General features: G+C 38.0%; 2 protein-coding genes across 2 annotated transcripts; both read left to right on the top strand.

Moving 5' to 3' along the window:
* The first annotated feature begins 744 nt into the window (after nt 1–744).
* LOC142342981 (uncharacterized) lies at nt 745–3210 on the top strand. The gene has a single exon (XM_075394663.1). The coding sequence runs from the start codon at nt 745–747 to the stop codon at nt 3208–3210; it is 2466 nt and encodes an 821-aa protein (XP_075250778.1).
* A 186-nt stretch (nt 3211–3396) lies between these two features.
* Nucleotides 3397–7014, top strand: LOC142342980 (uncharacterized). Its single transcript, XM_075394662.1, has one exon. The coding sequence runs from the start codon at nt 3397–3399 to the stop codon at nt 7012–7014; it is 3618 nt and encodes a 1205-aa protein (XP_075250777.1).
* Nucleotides 7015–20850: the final 13836 nt, after the last annotated feature.

Raw genomic sequence — 20850 nt, 5'->3', positions numbered from 1 at the left:
ACCTTCAATGCAATCCGAGCAAGATGAGGAAAACAATGATAATTAACCACGTGCTGAAACCAAATATTCATAATTTCAAACGATATTATCACAATCACTTGGTCTTTTCGAGCTTGAGATTCTTAAGCATAAAGCGTTATAATAAAGCATTTCTAAGCAAGTGATTCAATTAATGTTGCACCGCAACATTTGGTCCGCCGACAAATAGGTTAAGGATAAAATAGTCAAAGCATTAGGCACCAAAAGCATTAACTCTCTCAAAAAATTTAGCAAAAAATCTAAAAGGGGAAACTTAAAGGGGAAGTTAAAAGCGGACCCCCCACTAGATAACACATCCCCCCTCATGTTATACAAGTTGATTAACTTGTATAACAAGGTTGATTAACCTAATTCTGAGACCCGGTAAAGTTATCTAGTGGGAGAACTATATCTCAAGGGTTACAAAAACTTTTTTGTGAAACTTCGGGGAAAACAATCTCTTTCTCAGTTCTCGCGGCGAACTCGAAATTTTTAGTTTAGGTTTGCTCCCCCGAAGTAATAGCACTAAGTTCGCGCGCAAAAATTGGCCGCATCTTTTGAAGGGGGGATTAAGTGAAACCCGATTTCCCATCTTTTGCGTTCTTTTAGTGTGTTTTTAGCTTTCAGCACAGCAAAGTCCACGAAAAAGTCAAACGAAACTAATACGAATAAAGACCAGCATCAAAGACACAAAAAAAACGCCCTCAAAGGCAACAGCAAGTCAAAATGTCCAATCTTGAAATGCAGAAACAGTCGCGGGGATCACACCGCAGCGTTGCTACAAGGTTTAACAATGAGGCTGAAATAATCATGTCAAAAGATGTAGACACCATTTCAGAAGCAGACATCAACAGGCTAAATCAGGTAGCGACACTTCTCACCCGAAAGCAGAATTTTCTGGTAACTTTGAACCAAGAACTTCAACAGAACTTGACGGAGGCGGAAGCACTGGACAATGACATTCTGGAGTCCGAGGAAGTTGATGACAAGTTGACACAGAACATTGATGCAATCAAACGCTTCACGAAACGTTTTGAGGGACCCTCAACAGCAGCAGATACTTCAACACCATCTACTTCAACGCTCTCCGATGCTATGAGGAGCTCAGCCAATATCAAGTTACCAAAACTCAATCTGCCAGTTTTTTCGGGTAATTATATGGAATGGACTTCGTTCTTTGATTTGTTCAAAGGAGCAGTCATCGACAACAGTTCTCTTCAAGGAAGTCAGAAGTTGCAGTATCTGAAAGCATCTGTAAAAGGTGATGCCGCCAAACTGCTTGCCTCGATACCAGTTACCGATCACAATTTCGACATTGCTATGAATACTCTGATAAACAGATACGAGAACAAGAGGATCATCATTCGCACACACCTGCATTCAATTGTTTCGTATCGATCACTGACAACCGATAATTCCAGAGACTTAAGAAATTTAATTGAAGCAATGGACGAACATCGACTTGCCTTGCAGAATTTGGGAGAACCAGTCAATAGTCAAGACATCTTTTTTGTTTACTTGATCAGTGAGAAGCTGCCTACAGAGACAAGAAAACAATGGGAGCTGTCTTCAAAAGGCAAGGAACCTCAAAGGTATGCAGAGCTCAGACTTTTCTTAGAAGAACGCGCACAAGCACTCGAGGCAACAGCGCCAAATGGAGTAGGAGCGACAAAAACTCAAATGAACGGGAACCAACGACATTTACACACACATTTGGCGACTTCCGAGCAACAATGCGAATGTTGTGAAGAAAAGCACAGAATTTTCAAATGCGGAAAGTTCAAGAAACTTTCAGTAAATAAACGTGCAGAGCTGATAAAGGTTAGAAGACTCTGTTTCAATTGTCTGCGACCGGGACACAGATCAGAAGATTGTGATGGATCGAAATGCAAGCAATGTGGTAGAAAGCATCATACTCTTCTTCATCGTGAAAACATTCACAACAAAAACACCAATCAGCAAACAACTAGCGGAACAACCAGCACTCAAGCAAATGACAAACAGAAGAACAACGCTATAACAACAACAGCAGTCGCAAAAGCTAAGGATGAAAACAAGTTCACAGGAGCTATGACTCAACGAACTTCAGAAGAAGTCTTTCTTCAAACCGCAATTGTTGCCGTTAATATTCACGGCGAGACAATTCTACTTAGGGCACTTCTAGACTCAGCTTCACAAAACAACCTTATAACTGAATCAGCAGTACAAAGGTTACAATTGAAGAAGAAAAGCAGCAACACAAAAGTTTTTGGACTAGGTGGGACGGTTCAAGACAACAAAGGTCGCGTGGACCTTCTTATCTCATCAAGGAACAGATCGTCCACTGTCAATATTAGTGCGTCAGTTTTGACAAAAATGACTGATAATCTGCCATCACGGTTCATTGACACCAGCCAATGGGAAACAGTAAAGGAGTTGGAGCTTGCTGACCCAGACTTCAACAAGCCGTCATCAATTGACCTCTTGATCGGAGCATCTCATTATGAAGATATAATGATTGGTGACAATCGACTAAAGGAGCCTAACTGTGGAATAACATATAGGCTATCAATGTTCGGTTGGGTCGTAATTGGAAGGGAACAGACAGACAAAACCTATACAAACGATCTGCAGACTTTCTTTGTTTCTTCAGAGCCAGAAAATTTGCAGCGTTTTTGGGAAATAGAAGAAGTTCCAGCAGCGCAGCTTTGGACAGCCGAAGAAAAACGTTGCGATGATCACTTCAAGGAAACAACTAGAAGAAGCCCTGAAGGTCGCTTCATAGTGAAACTTCCCTTCAAGAAAGAGACAAAAGCATTGGGAGATTCACTTCAACAAGCCAAAAAACGACTCCGCAGTCTTCTATTCAGATTGGAAAGACAACCCGACCTTTATAAGAGATACGCAGAATTCATTGGAGAGTTTTTTCATCTCGGACACATGGAGAAAGTTCCAACATCAGAACTTGTCAAGCCTGTCGAAAACTGCTACTATCTTTGTCATCATTGTGTGTTCAAGGAGTCAAGCACTACCACCAAGCTGAGGGTCGTTTTTGACGGATCCGCAAAGACAACAACAGGAGTATCTCTCAACGACAGACTCATGGTCGGACCAAAAATTCAGAAAGACCTTTTCAGCATTCTTGTTCGATTTCGACTACACCAAGTAGCACTTTCTGCTGATATTGCAAAAATGTATAGGCAAGTGGAATAGGACAAGGAAGACAAAGATTATCACCGATTATTGTGGAAAGATCCAAATTCAGAGGCGATTGAAACTTATCGTATGACTCGGGTAACATACGGCATTGCGTCTTCGTCTTTTCATTCAATTCGACCACTACAAGTTCTTGCCGAAGAAACAACAAACACTAAACTTCGTTTGTCACTAACAACTGATATGTATGTGGATGACCTACTTACAGAATGCGAAGATTCAGAAGCCGCAGAGAAGCTTCAGGACGCCATTATTACGCTTCTTGCTTCAGCAGGTTTTGATATACGAAAATGGGTATCTAGCGACTCAAAACTTGTATCAAGACTAGCTGCCACTTTCAGAGAAACGGAGGACGAGAAGATAATTGAAAGCGAAGACTATGCCATTAAGACGCTTGGGATAAGGTGGAATCCAAATCCTGATCACTTTGGTTTCACAGTAAAACTTGACAAGGGAACTCCATTTACAAAACGGCAAATCCTCTCAGAAGTTTCACGTTTATTTGACCCACTGGGATGGCTATCACCAACGACTATTCAACATAAATCCTTTGTTCAACTGTTGGGGATGGACAAACTTAGCTGGGATCAACCTTTATCGGACCCAATTCTACAGCAGTACCTGCGACTTCGAGCACAACTGAAGGATCTTGAAAAAATTAGTCTTCAACGGAAGGTTCTCAAGCCAGCCACGAAATCAGATTTGCAGTTACACGTCTTTTGCGACGCTTCTACTACAGCTTATGCTGCTGTCGTTTTCATCAGACAGGAGACAGACAATTTCATTGAAACAAAAATGCTTACAGCAAAGACAAGAGTTGCACCAATCAAATCAGTTTGTGTGCCAAGGTTGGAACTTTGTGCTGCTCTGCTAGGAGCTAAGCTTGTTGAGGCAGTGACAAATGCTATTAGCGATGAACGGTTTCCAACTCCGAAGGTTTTTGCTTGGTCAGATTCTACAGTTACAATTGCCTGGCTACAAGATTATCCGAGGAAATGGAAAACATTTTTCGCCAACCGAGTAGCGAAAATACAAGAAATTATTCCAGCCAGTAGTTGGAAATATGTTCCAACAGAAGATAATCCAGCGGATTGTGCTTCCAGAGGATTAGCAGCAGCTGATTTGATGAACCATAAGCTTTGGTGGGATGGACCAGAGTGGTTGCGGCAACCTGAAAACGCCTGGCCTTCACTTGACATTTTGTCACCTACAAGAGAAGAGACCAAAAAAGAAGTAAAGGTGCAATCTGAAAACGTGACAATGATTTCATCAAAAGAAGATAACGCAATTGTTTTGATGACAAATCGGCATTCGTCAATACATAAAGTTACAAGGATATTTACCTATGTCCAAAAGTTCATCAGCAGTATCAGGAGAAGAATTCAATCTTCAAAAGCAAAACAACGGACAACAAAAATGTCGAACAGCATAAAAGCATGCTCTTCAACGCCAAACGAAAGGACTGATAGTAATGAGTCTACGTCTCAACCAATGATCTGGACTTATAATTCAGTCTCTTTACAAGGGAAAGATTTATACGAAGGACGACTTCAACTGTACAGCTTCATACAGCGAAACTTTCTTCATGAATACAAGATCATCATGAATCAGCCCACTGAAGATGCAAACAACAGCAGCAGAGATGCGACAAAACAATACGTTCAGCAACGGATCAAATCCACTGGACCAGAGGGGGTTGGTGGTACAGGCAGGGCCGGGGGCCCAGGTGCTTACATCAACACCAGGATTGGCAAGGGCACGGGGATCTCTTTAGTTACCAATGGTCCTCAACACTTAGGTGGGACCGGAGGCCCGGGATGTCTTGTCAGCGCCAAGGGCGCGGACGAAAATTGGAGCTCAAGTTCAGCCGGTACTCCTGGGGTTATAGGTAGGGCCGGGGGCCCAGGTAGTCTTAGTCTTGTCAGCGCTGGGAGCGCAGATGAAAGTTCGAGCTCTTTTTCTACTAGTTCACTAGGTATAGGTAGGGCCGGGGGCCCAGATAGTCTTGTCAGCGCCGGGGGCGCAGGTGAAAATGCGAGCTCAGTTTCTACTAATTCCTTAGGTACAGGTAGGGCCGGGGGCCCTGGTAATCTTTTCAGCGCCGGGGGCGCAGATGATAATGTTTCTACTACCAATTCCTTAGGTATAGGTAGGGTCGGGGGCCCAGGTAGTCTTGTCAGCGCCGGGGACGCAGGTGAAAATGCCAGCTCAGTTTCTATTACCAATTCCTTAGGTATAGGGAGGGCCGGGGGCCCAGGATGTCTTGACAGCGTAGATGCTGTCGGGGCTTCAAGGGATGATGTCAGACATGGTATAGGTTGGGCCGGGGGCCCTGGGGATCAACTGTACATCGTGTCTACCGGGAATACAGACAATTCTAGCGAAACAGTACATCAATTCAACAAAGATGACACCAGAGAAATAAAATGTTTCGTTAACGCCTATGCAGCAGCCACTAAAGGGAGACACAGAAGACGAAAATTTCCTAGAAGCAGCAGTCTCAACAGCCCTTTACCATTTTTTGATGAAGAAAACAAGGTGATTCGAGTTGGAGGACGCCTACCTAATTCACCCTACACAATAGACCGAAAATTTCCAGTTCTTATTCCAAGAAAATCGCCAATCACTGAAATGCTTATTCGAGAAGCACACGAGAAAAATCTTCACGGAGGACCTCAACTGACGTTATACACGCTTCGACGAAATATTTGGATACCTGGAGGGCTTTCTGTAGTGAAAGGTGTCTTATACAGATGCAAACCATGTATCCGTTTTGATGCCAAATTGTTACAGCCTCAGATGGGAGATCTACCTCGAGAGCGAGTAGTGCCGTCCTTTGCGTTCAGTCACTGCGGACTCGACTATTGTGGACCGTTCTACACGAAAAATGGAACTCGAACGCTTTTGAAAACATACGTTGCAATTTTCATTTGCTTCAGTACGAAGGCAGTTCACATAGAGCCAGTTATGTCTCTGACCAAGGACGACTGCCTTGCAGCCATTCAAAGATTTGTGTCTCGTCGAGGTATTCCTGATGAAATATACAGCGACAACTCAACAACTTTCATTGGGACCAAGGGAGAGTTGGAGTTTCGACAAGCCTTAGCTACGCACGATTTTGAAGATTTGATATCAACGTTCGGCAAGGAGAACAATATTACTTGGCTTACTATACCGCCGAGAACACCAAATTTTGGAGGACTATGGGAGGCCGCTGTCAAATCTTTGAAACGCCACATGTACCGCAGCATTGGAAGAACAAAATTGTTTTTAGAAGACTTCACAACACTGTTGACACAAATTGAAGCAATCTTGAATTCAAGGCCTATTACGTCCGTTTCAAATGATCCCAATGATGCCTTAGCACTTACACCAGGACACTTTTTGATAGGACGACCAATCACAGCATTGCCTGAACCAAAAACAACAGGAAAAGAAACAATTTCATTGACACGACAGAAGAAGAGGATGGACAATCTTATCAGAGACTTTTGGAAGAAGTGGTCAACAGAATATTTGTCAAATTTACAACAACGGAAAAAATGGCAAACGGGACAACCAAATATTGACATCAATGATGTAGTAATAATCAAGGAAGAGAACACACCACCCACTCTGTGGCCAATGGGACGAATAACAAAGGTCTTTGATGGAAATGATAAAATAGTTCGAGTTGTTGAACTGAAGACATCATCTGGACTATTTATACGATCAGTCAACAAGCTTGTCTTGTTAATGAAAGAAGATATTGACATGCCGTCATTAAGATCTGACAAAGAAAATGACACAGATGAAGAATGAACAACAGAGGATGCAGACGAGGAATGACATCAAGGAAATGTAAATTACAACTGTACAAAACTGACAAACAAGAACTGATTGAATTAAAGAAGGTATCAACAAACTTGTAATGGGTTGCCGAGAAAAACTATTTACAGAAATTGACCACTTAGCTAGAAAGCCAGGTTCAATGATATATTAATAAAGTTGAACCAGTTCAAGGAGGCCGGTATGTTACGATTTACAATAGCCTTTGATACAATGACCTTCAATGCAATCCGAGCAAGATGAGGAAAACAATGATAATTAACCACGTGCTGAAACCAAATATTCATAATTTCAAACGATATTATCACAATCACTTGGTCTTTTCGAGCTTGAGATTCTTAAGCATAAAGCGTTATAATAAAGCATTTCTAAGCAAGTGATTCAATTAATGTTGCACCGCAACAAATAGGTTTAATAATTCCGATAGATTGCATCTCAAAAAATCTTTGGTTCGTTATCTTCTGTTTGGTTGTTCTTTTTGTAACACTGGGCAGTTTGCTTTTTCCAACTCGGAACGTTTTGCAAACTCTGCGCGGCGCTTTTTCTTTGCGTTCTACTGAGATAGCAATATTTATAGTTCTCCGAATAGGTCTTCATTCGAGCTGATAGAGAAACTTATCTTTCTAAGCCAAACGAACACTGAAATTCAAAGGAACCAGTACCACACACAGTTAGCTCTAGCTACTTGAGGGAATCAACACTTTGTACAATGTTACGAAAATAGAGATAAATTGAGGAACTATAAACATAAATTATCATACAACGACTGCACCATTAGATTTATTACATCACGACACATGGGAGAATCATAAAGCACTAGATGGGAAAAGCTCTCGTTTCACAGGTCAATTGTCACTAACAATATTTTTATTCACACCAATTGGCTGCAAAAGAGCACAAAACTGCAGGATACGATTCGTACAGCATATTATTTCGTTAGAACTAATTGCCAGAAACAAAGAAGTAACTTGTAAATCACAAATGTTGACTTCGCGGTATGGTACAAAAAAGGGAAATAAGGAATTAAAATGTTAGCAGAAATAGTGTTTCAGAAATTAGCTATATGGAAAAAAGCCTAAAATATTTGTACAACAGCTTGTGACTGTTTAATTGTTTTCAACAACAGACTGTGATCCTAACATTTTGGTGTTCAAAAATGAGGTAACATGAATCTAATTGATTAATCAGAAAAAAACTTGCAGCGGAGATCTCAAAATTAAATAAAAAATGTTTTTACAAAAGACCTAGCTTCGTAGACCGATTGCTCAAAAACACCAATAAAAACTAAGAAAATACAACAAACTGCAATGTCTCAACTTGATCATTGAGACTTAAGTCTTCTTTTAGAAGCTCAAATGACCTTCAATTAGATCCAATCAATCGTTCGACATTGACTTGTCGAAAATTAAGGTCATTTTGATGGTAGGGAAGGTTATCTTCGAAAGATGTAAGTCACATGTGAATCAAAAAATCACGCGCAAAAATAAAGACTCACATCAAAAGGAAAAAATGACGTCACACACACAAAAACAATTCGAAAAATTGCAGACTCCAGAAAAAAAGACTACATACAATTTTATGTCAGCCAACCAAGTCATCGTTCCTTTTCAAGCAATGGAACACAAGATATAAGAACAAATAAAAAAACAATCGCAAAGCTTTATAGGGAATCTTGAATTTCGAATTACAACTCTAATATCAACTACTTCAGTTACGAACGCCTTATAAAACAGACGAATCTTTTCAGCTCTCACTTCATTAATTTGGAACCGAAAAAAACTCACTTTGATAAATGATTTTGAAAAAAACTTATTTTTGTCTATATCAGAAGCATCATTTTTGCCTATATATAACAATTTAATTGATCAAGAAGCATTTATACAACTGCAACTTCTTCACCCAACTTTTCAGCGAAAAATCATCTACCACAATTATCCCCAATAACTTAAACTGAATTTTCATTTGCATGGCAGAATCTGCAAAACTATTACTGCAGAAGAAAACCTTCCACGATTATGATTCTTTCAGCCCATATAGAATCCTAATTCATAGTGAGAACACCAATTGAACGTGATATCGAAGTCTTTCCACCGCCCAGCCCCATTTATGAAACGGGTCTCTCAGAGAATTTATGATATCCCAAGCGTCTCAGAGAAGAACTTTCCTCCCTCGACTCCAGAGGTTGAATAATATGCCTAATAACCCAATTGCCAGTCAAAAAAAATTAAAAAAGATGAACTTTGGTTATTTTAAAAAGCAATTGAAATAGAAATTCAAAATAAAGGAAAAGATAAATATTTGTGATTTTGTAATTTAAAAAGAAACAATTGACAAAATGAGAACGCAAACTAATATCTTTTAAAAACATCATAATCGGCCTTTCCCACTTAGTATTACTTCCATTTTCTCATAAATTCAGTTTAGATTTTAACCCTTCTTTATTGGCAATAAGAGACCCGCACTTATTTGCCTAAAAATTAATTCCACAACTGGTTCACTTCAACTCTTAAATTATAATAATATTTCCCCGATATCAATCATTTGCGCCTTTCTTTCGATGATCAGCAGCAATTAAGATATCTCCTTCAAAAGAACTTTAAAACCAATTCTTTCTACTCAATTCTTTCAAATATATTCACTGCACGTCTAATACTTATATCTCATTTTATATTACTCGCTGCCTTACCCATTAAAAAAGTTTCTGTATTTTGGAATTAATACCAATCTTTATATTTCTCAATTTTGTATTAACTTACTTTCATTCCTCACTAAATTCCCACTGCTTAATACCCTTGTTCGCTGCTTAGCCTTCCTCGCCAGCGCATTATTGAAGTCAAAACAAACTAAACTATAGACAAAGATAATAACAACTGACCTCAGCGATGGCTATATGTTCACTATTCTACCGTTCCCTATGTTTGCTAACGTGTACCAATGTCCCCATACCTTGGGTGACTTTAAACTGGCCACATTTAATGATTTCATCATTCAGCAAGATGGAACTGTATCCCTATTTATGATTATGTGGAAACAGAAACCCCTTACCGCCACAAACGCGATACAAAAAAAATGCTCAAACTCCGGAAAAACCCTTAGTCAGACACAAGGGAAGGGCTGATTGAACAAAGTAACCTCTAATAAACTCGAAACATCACTTTTTGGTTACTATTAACCACAATTTGAGCAGAGCATTTATTGATGTCTTCACACCCGCGCTAGAGCTAAGTGGAATAAATTACTTAAATACTAAGATCTCACGTTCAATTACTTGCTGCCTTGACCATAATTTTTTAAACATTGAATTTAATAACGATCTTTTATGGTATTAATGGTATTAATTTATTATCATTTCTCACTAAACTGCTTTAAAAACTTGTTCACCGCCAGCATTCCTCGCTAGCGCATTAGTGAAGTCACAACAATGTTTAAGATAGACCAAGATAAAAACCATCCACCTCAACGACGGTTATATGTCCACGATTCTCCCCTTAGCTACGTTTGCTAACGTGTACCATTGTCCCCCCTACCTGTGGTGACATAAAGCTGGACAGATGTGATGAGTTCAACGTTCATGAAGATGGAATTATATCCTTATTTGTTGAATAAGTTGAAACCGAACCCCGTCATCGTCCCAAAAGTTAAACGTTTTACAGCACCTTCTCAAAGTACAACTATAAGCTCAAATTTCTCACAAACCCCCAGTCAGATAAAATGGAGGCACAATTTGAACAAAAAAATCTTTATTTAATCCCAAATCTCCCTTTTCAGTCTCCATCAACCACAATTTAGGCAACGCATTTAATTGATTTCTTTCCCCGTTAGAGCTAAGTGCGGTAAAATACGTAAATACACACATCTCATCTTTATTTACTTGCAGCTTTAACCATTTCAGTTGTTTTTGAAAATTGAGTTATTACCAATCTTTATATTTCTCAATTCTGTATTAATTTAGTTTCATGCTTCAATAAACTCCTACTGCTTAAAACCCTTGTTCGCTGCTTAGCCTCCCTCGACAGCGCATTCTTGGAAAACATAAACTAAAATATAGACAAAGATAAAAACACAACTGACCTCAGCGATGACTATATGTTCACTAGTCTACTCTTCCCAATGTTTGCTGACGTGTACCATTGTCCCACCCCCCTACTGTGGTGACATTAAACTGGCCACATTTGATGAGTTCAACGTTCTTGAAGATGGAATTATATCACTATTTGTTGAATAAGTCAAAACCGAAACCCGTCACCGTCCTAAAAGTTATACGTTTTACAGCACCTTCTCAAAGTACAACTATGTGCTCAAATTTCTCACAAACCCCCAGTCAGATACAATGGAGGCGCTATTTGAACAATAAAATCCTTATTTAATCCCAAATCTCCCCTTTCAGTCTCCAACTACAATTTAGACAACGCTTTAAATGATCTCTTTCTCCGTTAGAGCTAAGTGGAGTAAAATAAGTAAATACACACATCTCATCTTTATTTACTCGCAGCTTTAACCATTTAAGTTGTTTTTGAAAATTGAAATTCTAACCAAGGTTTATATTTGTCAATTTTGTATTACTTTCATTTCATAATTCACTAAACTCCTGCTGCTTAAATCCCTTGTTCGCTGCTTAGCCTTCCTCGCAAGCGCATTCTTGGAAGTCAAAACAAACTGAATTATAGACAAAGAAAAAACAACTGACCTCAGCGATGGCTATATGTTCACTGTTCTATCCTTCCCTATGTTTTCTAACGTAGACCAATGTCCCCGCTATATGTGGTAACATTAGGCTGGCCAAATTTGATGAATTCAACGTTCCTGAAGATGGAATTATATCCCTATTTGTTGAATAAGTTGGAAACGAACCCCGTCACCGTCCCAAGAGTGATACGTGTTATAGCACCTTCTCATAAAACAACTGTGCTCAATTTTCTGACAAACCCCCGTCAGATACAATGGAGGCGCTATTTGAACAATAAAATCCTTATTTAATCCCAAATCTCCCTTTTCAGTCTCCATCAACCACAATTTAGACAACGCATTTAATTGATTTCTTTCCCCGTTAGAGCTAAGTGCAGTAAAATACGTAAATACACACATCTCATCTTTATTTACTTGCAGCTTTAACCATTTCAGTTGTTTTTGAAAATTGAGTTAATACCAATCTTTATATTTCTCAATTCTGTATTAATTTAGTTTCATGCTTCAATAAACTCCTACTGCTTAAAACCCTTGTTCGCTGCTTAGCCTCCCTCGACAGCGCATTCTTGGAAAACATAAACTAAAATATAGACAAAGATAAAAACACAACTGACCTCAGCGATGACTATATATTCACTAGTCTACTCTTCCCTATGTTTGCTGACGTGTACCATTGTCCCCCTCCCCCTACTGCGGTGACATTAAACTGGCCACATTTGATGATTTCAACGTTCTTGAAGACGGAATTATATCACTATTTGTTGAATAAGTCGAAACCGAAACCCGTCACCGTCCTAAAAGTTATACGTTTTACAGCACCTGCTCAAAGTACAACTATGTGCTCAAATTTCTCACAAACCCCCAGTCAGATACAATCGAGGCACTATTTGAACAACAAAATCCTTACTTAATCCCAAATCTCCCCTTTCAGTCTCCATCAACTACAATTTAGACAACGCTTTAATTGATCTCTTTCTCCGTTAGAGCTAAGTGGAGTAAAATACGTAAATACACACATCTCATCTTTATTTACTCGCAGCTTTAACCATTTAAGTTGTTTTTGAAAATTGAAATTCTAACCAAGGTTTATATTTGTCAATTTTGTATTACTTTCATTTCATAATTCACTAAACTCCTGCTGCTTAAATCCCTTGTTCGCTGCTTAGCCTTCCTCGCAAGCGCATTCTTGGAAGTCAAAAACAACTGAATTATAGACAAAGAAAAAACAACTGACCTCAGCGATGGCTATATGTTCACTATTCTATCCTTCTCTATGTTTTCTAACGTGTACCAATGTCCCCGCTATATGTGGTAACATTAGGCTGGCCACATTTGATGAGTTCAACGTTCCTGAAGATGAAATTATATCCCTATTTGTTGAATAAGTTGGAACCGAACCCCGTCACCGTCCCAAGAGTGATACGTGTTATAGCACCTTCTCATAGTACAACTATGTGCTCAATTTTCTGACAAACCCCCGTCAGATACAATGGAGGCACTATTTGAACAATAAAATCCTTATTTAATCCCAAATCTCCCTTTTCAGTCTCCATCAACCACAATTTAGTCAACGCATTTAATTGATTTCTTTCCCCATTAGAGCTAAGTGCAGTAAAATACGTAAATACACAAATCTCATCGTTATTTACTTGCAGCTTTAACCATTTCAGTTGTTTTTGAAAATTGAGTTATTACCAATCTTTACATTTCTCAATTTTGTATTAATTTAGTTTCATGCTTCAATAAACTCCTACTGCTTAAAACCCTTGTTCGCTGCTTAGCCTCCCTCGACAGCGCATTCTTGGAAAACAAACTAAATTATAGACAAAGAAAAAAACACAACTGACCTCAGCGATGACTATATGTTCACTAGTCTACTCTTCCCTATGTTTGCTGACGTGTACCATTGCCCCCCCTACTGTGGTGACATTAAACTGGCCACATTTGATGAGTTCAACGTTCTTGAAGATGGAATTATATGACTATTTGTTGAATAAGTCGAAACCGAAACCCGTCACCGTCCTAAAAGTTATACGTTTTACAGCACCTTCTCAAAGTACAACTATGTGCTGAAATTTCTCGCAAACCCCCAGTCAGATAAAATGGAGGCGCTATTTGAACAATAAAATCCTTATTTAATCCCAAATCGCCCCTTTCAGTCTCCATCAACTACAATTTAGACAACGCATTAATTGATCTCTTTCTCCGTTAGAGCTAAGTGGAGTAAAATACTTAAATACACACATCTCATCTTTATTTACTTGCAGCTTTAACCATTTAAGTTGTTTTTGAAAATTGAAATTATAACCAATGTTTATATTTGTCAATTTCGTATTACTTTCATTTGATATTTCACTAAACTCCTACTGCTTAAGTCCCTTGTTCGCTGCTTAGCCTTCCTCGCAAGCGCATTCTTGGAAGTCAAAACAAACTAAATTATAGACAAAGAAAAAAACAACTGACCTCAGAGATGGCTATATGTTCACTATTCTATCCTTCCCTATGTTTTCTAACGTGTACCAATGTCCCCGCTATATGTGGTAACATTAGACTGGCCACATTTGATGAGTTCAACGTTCTTGAAGATGGAATTAAATCCCTATTTGTTGCATAAGTTGGAACCGAACCCCGTCACCGTCCCAAGAGTGATACGTGTTATAGCACCTTCTCATAGTACAACTATGTGCTCAATTTTCTGACAAACCCCCGTCAGATACAATGGAGGCGCTATTTGAACAATAAAATCCTTATTTATTCCCAAATCTCCCCTTTCAGTCTCCATCAACCACAATATACACAACGAATTAATTGATCTCTTTGTCCGTTAGAGCTAATTGGAGTAAAATATGTAAATACACACATCTCATCTTTATTTACTTGCAGCTTTAACCATTTAAGTTGTTTTTGAAAATTGAAATTCTAACCAATATTTATATTTCTCAATTTTGTATTACTTTCATTTCATACTTCACTAAACTCCTACTGCTTAAATCCCTTGTTCGCTGCTTAGCCTTCCTCGCAAGCGCATTCTTGGAAGTCAAAACAAACTAAATTATAGAGAAAGAAAAAAAACAACTGACCTCAGCGATGGCTATATGTTCACTATTCTATCCTTCCCTATGTTTTCTAACGTGTACCAATGTCCCCGCTATAAGTGGTAACATTCGGCTGGCCACATTTGATGAGTTCAACGTTCTTGAAGATGGAATTAAATCCCTATTTGTTGAATAAGTTGGAACTGAACCCCGTCACCGTCCCAAGAGTGACACAGCACCTTCTCATAGTACAACTATGTGCTCAATTTTTTGACAAACCCCCGTCAGATACAATGGAGGCGCTATTTGAACAATAAAATCCTCATTTAATCCCAAATCCCCCTTTTCAGTCTCCAACAACCACAATTTTAGGTAACGCATTTAATTAATTCTTTTCCCATTAGAGCTAAGTGCAGTAAAATACGTAAATATACACATCTCATCTTTATTTGCTTTCAGCTTCAACCATTTACGTTGTTCTTCAAAATTGAACTTCTAACTAATCTTTATATTTCTCCATTTTGTATTAATTTCATTTCATACTTCACTAAACTCCAGCTGCTTAAAACCCTTGTTCACTGCTTACTGCTTAGCCTTCCTCGCGAGCGCATTCTTGGAAGTCAAAATAAACTAAATTATAGACAAAGAAAAAAACAACTGACCTCAGCGATGGCTATATGTTTACCGTATCCCTATTTGTTGTGAAAACGTGGAAACAGAGACCACTTACCACGGCAAACGTAATACGTTTGCCACCACCTTCTCAGATTACAACCATATCCTCAAATTCCAAAAAAAACCCTAGTCAGAAACAAGGGAAGGGCTGTTTGAACAAAGTAAACTTTAAAAAACCCGAAACATCCCTTTTTGGTCACTATAAACCACAACTTAAGCAGAGCATTTATTGATATTTTGCCACCCCCGCAAGAGCTGAGTGGAAAAAATTACTTACATAGTAAGATCTCACGTTCAATTACTTGCTGCCTTGACCATTAATTTTTGAAATTTGATTTTTATAACGATCTTTATATTTCTCAATTTAGTATTAATTTATTATCATTCCTCACAAAACTGCTTAAAACCTTTGTTGACCGCTAGCCCTCCCCGCCAGCGCATTAGTGAAGTCAAAACAATCTTCAAGATAGACCAGGATAAAAACACCATCAACCTGAACGACGGCTATATGTCCACTATTCTCCCCTTACCTATGTTGGCTAACGTGTACCATTGTTCCCACTACCTGTGGTGACAATAAGCAGACCACATTTGATGAGTTCAACGTTCATGAAAATGGAATTATATCCCTATTTGTTGAATAAGTGGAAACCGAAACCCGTCACCGACCCAAAAGTGATACGTTTTACAGCAACTTCTCAAAGTACAACTAAGTGCTCAAAATTCTGACAAACCCCCCAGTCAGATACATTGGAAGGGCTATTTGAACAATATATTCTTATTCAATCCCGTATCTCCCCTTCAGCCAAAATTTAGGCAATGCATTTAATTGATCTTTCTCCGTTAGAGCTAAGTGGAGTAAAATACGTATATAAAAACATCATGTTTACTTGCAGCTTTCACCAATAAAATTGTTTTTGAAAATTGAACTTATTACCAACCTTTATATTTATCAATTTTGTATTAATTACGTTTCATACTTCACTAAACTGCTACTGCTTATAACCCTTGTTCGCTGCCTACCCTTCATTGCCGTCGCAATAGTGAAGTCAAAAAATCTTAAAGATAGACCAAGAAAAAACACGATTGACCTCAACGACAGCTGTATGTATATTATTCTCTTCTTCCCTGTGTTTTCTAACGTATACCATTGTCCACCTACCTGCGGTGACTATAAAATGCCACATTTGATGAATTCAAGATTCATCAAGGTGGAATTAAATTCATATTTGTTGAATATATGAAACCAGAAACCCCTTACAGCCCCAAAGGTAATACGTTTGACACCATCTTCTCAAAGTACAACTATATGCTCAAATTTCTGACAAATCCCCAGTCAGACACAATGGAAGGGCTATTTGAACAATATAAACCCTATTAAACCTTAAATCTCCCCTTTTGGTCTCTTAACCACAATTTAAGCAACGCATTTATTTGATGTTTTTCCCCGTTAGAGCTAAGTGGAATAAAAAGGAAGCCGTAGTTTTTGCAAACAACAGCTCCAATGACAAAATTTTATCTGTTTAATCTTGAGTCAGCAGCTCCTCAATTTATCAACATCAGCACTAAAAAAAGTGACATCGCTTTCTGGGAAAAACTAAAAATCATTAATTCGTATTAAGCTACGCTGACATTACTGTTAATGAAAACAATCGCTTTTCCCTGAAGCCCTTCAATTAAATGCAATCAAAACGTTCGACATTGAATTTTCAAAGAAATTAAGTACTTGTATAGTGCGGAAATTCAAATACATCAAAAACATCACGCTCTAAAAAGCCTCCCTGTTAAAGAAAACTGACGTCACGCCCACAAACAATTCGAAATATTGTAGACTCCAGAAAAAAAGACTACAAATAAATTTTTGCCAGCCAACCAAGCCCTCGTTTTTTTTTTCAAGCAACGGATCGCAACAAAAAGGAACACTAGAAGAAATTATTAATTGTCAATATTCTTAAAACAAATTCATAATTAGGTTGCAGTTCACAGTATAAAACGCTTTATCTAACGATTAAGCTTAACCCATAAAAAATCCAGCTTCTGATTGGCTGATTAAAATAGAACAATTATCGATATAACAACCCAAAAAGCAAGTTTTTTTCCTCAACCAATGAAAACTTAAAAAAATTCGCAAAGCTTTACCGAAAATATTGACTTTGAAACAACGCTTAGATCAACTACTTCAATGACGAACCCATTATACAGCACATGAATCGTGTCAGCTCCCACCTCATTAATTTAGAAACGAAAATACACTCATTTTAATGACACTCCTTTCTATATCAATAGCTTCGAGATAATTTTTTATTGATTAGGAAGCTTTTATACAATTTTAACTTCTTTGAAGAACTTTGCAATACCTAATGAAGAACACCAAGAACCTAATGAGGAACACAAAGATTCTTTCAGCAAAGCTGGCAAAACCTTCCTCCTTTTTCCCCAGACACAATCCCAATGCATAGTGAATACACAACAAATGAAAATGATATCGAAGTCTTGTAACCATAAGCCCCCTTTATGAAACTGAAATCCAAAGCGTCTCAGAGAAGAGTTTTCCTCCATCGTGTCCAGAGTTTGAATAATATGCATAATAACCCAGTTGCCAGTAGAAATTATGGAAAAAGAAAAAAATAAACTTTTGTGATTTTGTAATTAGAAAAAAAAAACTGACAAAATGAATGCGCAAACAACAAGAGCTCGCAATTACGTCGACATCGGATTGAGCCACCATTTACAGCTCACAAAATAAGTTTGACTCAAAAATAGGTACAACATACCCCTCCCCCGGTTAATTTTTTCTCTATTCATTTGGTTAATTTTTCAAATTTGCTCTAGAAAGTAAGTTCTCATCTATTTTGACGCAATCTCAATCTCTTGATGTCATGTTCTTCTAGAGATCTATGTTCTGTTAGTTGAAAAAAAAAGAACTAAAAAACATTGATTTCAAGGTAAGTTATAGATACAAGATCAAACAGAACGGTAAACAACTGATTTCATTTCCGCCATTTTCATTTTTTGAAAATTATGTTCAAATTATCTATTTAATTTGAATTCAGTATTAAAATGTGCTTCAAAAAGAGCTACAGAAAATGAAGATCTCACAACCATCGCACAAAGTTCCTTCAATCTACCGGTACTTAATCACTCCTTTTTTGTTCCCATCCCACAATTGGGAGGGACAAACTTTATGCTTAAATGGTCTTTTTTTAGTTATTTCGGCCAATCGAGAGCTGTGAGTGGTATGGTATGACTAGAAAGCACATCCAGCGTAGAGTGTGAAATTAAAAATCTTTTCTCAAAATTTAGACTTCGTCAAGGACTTATCGGGGTACAAAATTTTTGTGACTACATCAAATCCTATGCTGATTTTGTTCCACAATTTTCGACTAAAAAATTTTTTGTTAAATTTTGCACAATTATTTTAACATTGACATTCTAATATTAACGGGTTTTTCAGAAAACAAATTTGGATTTGGATCTAGATTTTTGGGTTATTGGAGCCCTTTTTTGTTTTTACCCTTTGCTGATATATAATGTCTGGTTTGCCTTTTTTTCTCATGACATTCTGGAGATGTATTATAAAAGCGATGCATTCGTTTTATTGGTGAATATATGCTGACAATAAAAGTTTTCATTAAAATATATTTTTCTAACTGTTTCTACATCTTGTATTGCATTGTTATTGAGTCCTAATACTGACGCGCCTCCCTGGTGTACTCACGAAGTCTTACTGAACGTAAATGAAGTTCCCAGTTTAGAGATCATGGCATCTGTTTCTTTAAAACTACTTGTTTCAGTAAAAATGTTATGAATTTTTGAGTTTTAACTATGTTTTTTTCCTCTTCAGTTTTTTTCAGTCTTTCTAATGAAAAGTCTCATTGCTTTCAGTAGTGGTACAAAAAGAACTTATCAATGGCTACAGTTCATATATTCCGGTTTTTGAGACTGGACACTAAATGCTCTCAAAAACATAAGTGAATTTTGATCTCTGACTGTTTTTTTTCTTGTCTTGAACTCCAAACTCATTTATTAAAGTCATCATCAGTGCAAAATGAGTCCTAACTGAATATAAGTTTTCCTTTCAATTAATATCTTATCATAGGTTTAAATTTTTTACTCAAATTGGGACCTTTCAACTTTTCTGCTTGCTTTGAAGGGCAATTTTCTTGCAAAGAAGCATAATTCAAACTTCTGAATGTGTGCATTTTACAGCACATAGTTTTAAATTTTGCTAAAATAGTTTTCAAAAACAATAACAGTTTATAGGAAAAAATCTTTTTTAAAATTTATAGGGCAAACATGAAATACTTCAATACTGACTTATCTCGTGATTGTGTATCGTGGGTAACCATTTTGAATTTGATTTTGCATTCTCAATTTACATTTCTGAGAGCAAGGTCAGTTTTTTTTAACTTCTGGTCTCACTTATGGCTTTTTTAGATGCAAAATTATTTGTTCAGTTTTAAAAAATGGGTGAAAAATTGGGCTGTCATGAACCCCTTTTTTTACAGACGTCTGTCCATTTTAAAGAATCTATCAAAGCTAAAATAACAAAAAATGAACTAATTCTTCAGAGCCTCTCTATCTCTGCTTCAGTGGTGGACAATTGAGACAATATTGTGAATGAGCGGGGTCGCAGCATTATGCGCAATTGCACGTCAGCAAGCCTCCTTAGTTCTTATTCCAGTTTTTGATTTAAGATAATAAAAAAGTCCGCCTTTTCAAGTTTCTACAAAATTTTGATGTTCAATTAAAACCCGAGTCCAGGAATTACAAAAATTCGTCTTCTCTGACTCTCAAAATGCTGAAAGTTAACATTTGACTGAAAGTCTCCAAATTGTATCCCCCCATCTCTGTAAAAAGGTTGAAACAAAAAGGGTAGCCCTGCTGCCAGTTCAAGAAAACTTTTGACATTCATCACCCTTGAAAGTAGCGCACTTTCAAAAAGCTTATGTCAAGTCTTATTAAAGATGAATAACATTTTCCAAAACAACCTCAGCAACTTAAACTATGAAATGATATCTCTTTTGCCTATTAAGTTTCTCTATGTAATTACCTGTTCAAGTTATGCAACGAACTTAATTTGGACCATATCAACAACAATGGCCAATGGCACGCCTCCGCAACAATATAAAACATAACCGACTAACGTCGGGCGAATTGCTCTCAAACGACCGGCGAGCGGTTGGCTTCGTCAGTAGCTAGCCACGGGGAGCGGGGGTGCACCGGGGGCTGATGGGGGCAACAGTGGGTTGGGGGGGGGGCAAAAGCGCGGTGGGGGGGGGGGGGTGGAGCCAATAGTGGGGGTGGGGGGTCAACAGTGGGGGTGTGTTCAACTTCTAAGAACCGCCCTTCACACCATAAGTATAAGTCTCCAAAACAGTTTGAAGGCTCTAAGAGCACTTTATGCCCGCTG

Source organism: Convolutriloba macropyga, chromosome 7 (genome assembly GCF_964194025.1).
Source record: "Convolutriloba macropyga chromosome 7, txConMacr16.3, whole genome shotgun sequence".
Lineage (NCBI taxonomy): Eukaryota > Metazoa > Xenacoelomorpha > Acoela > Convolutidae > Convolutriloba > Convolutriloba macropyga.
The sequence above is the reverse complement of the archived record's forward strand: the minus strand, read 5'-3'. Positions and strand labels throughout refer to the sequence as shown.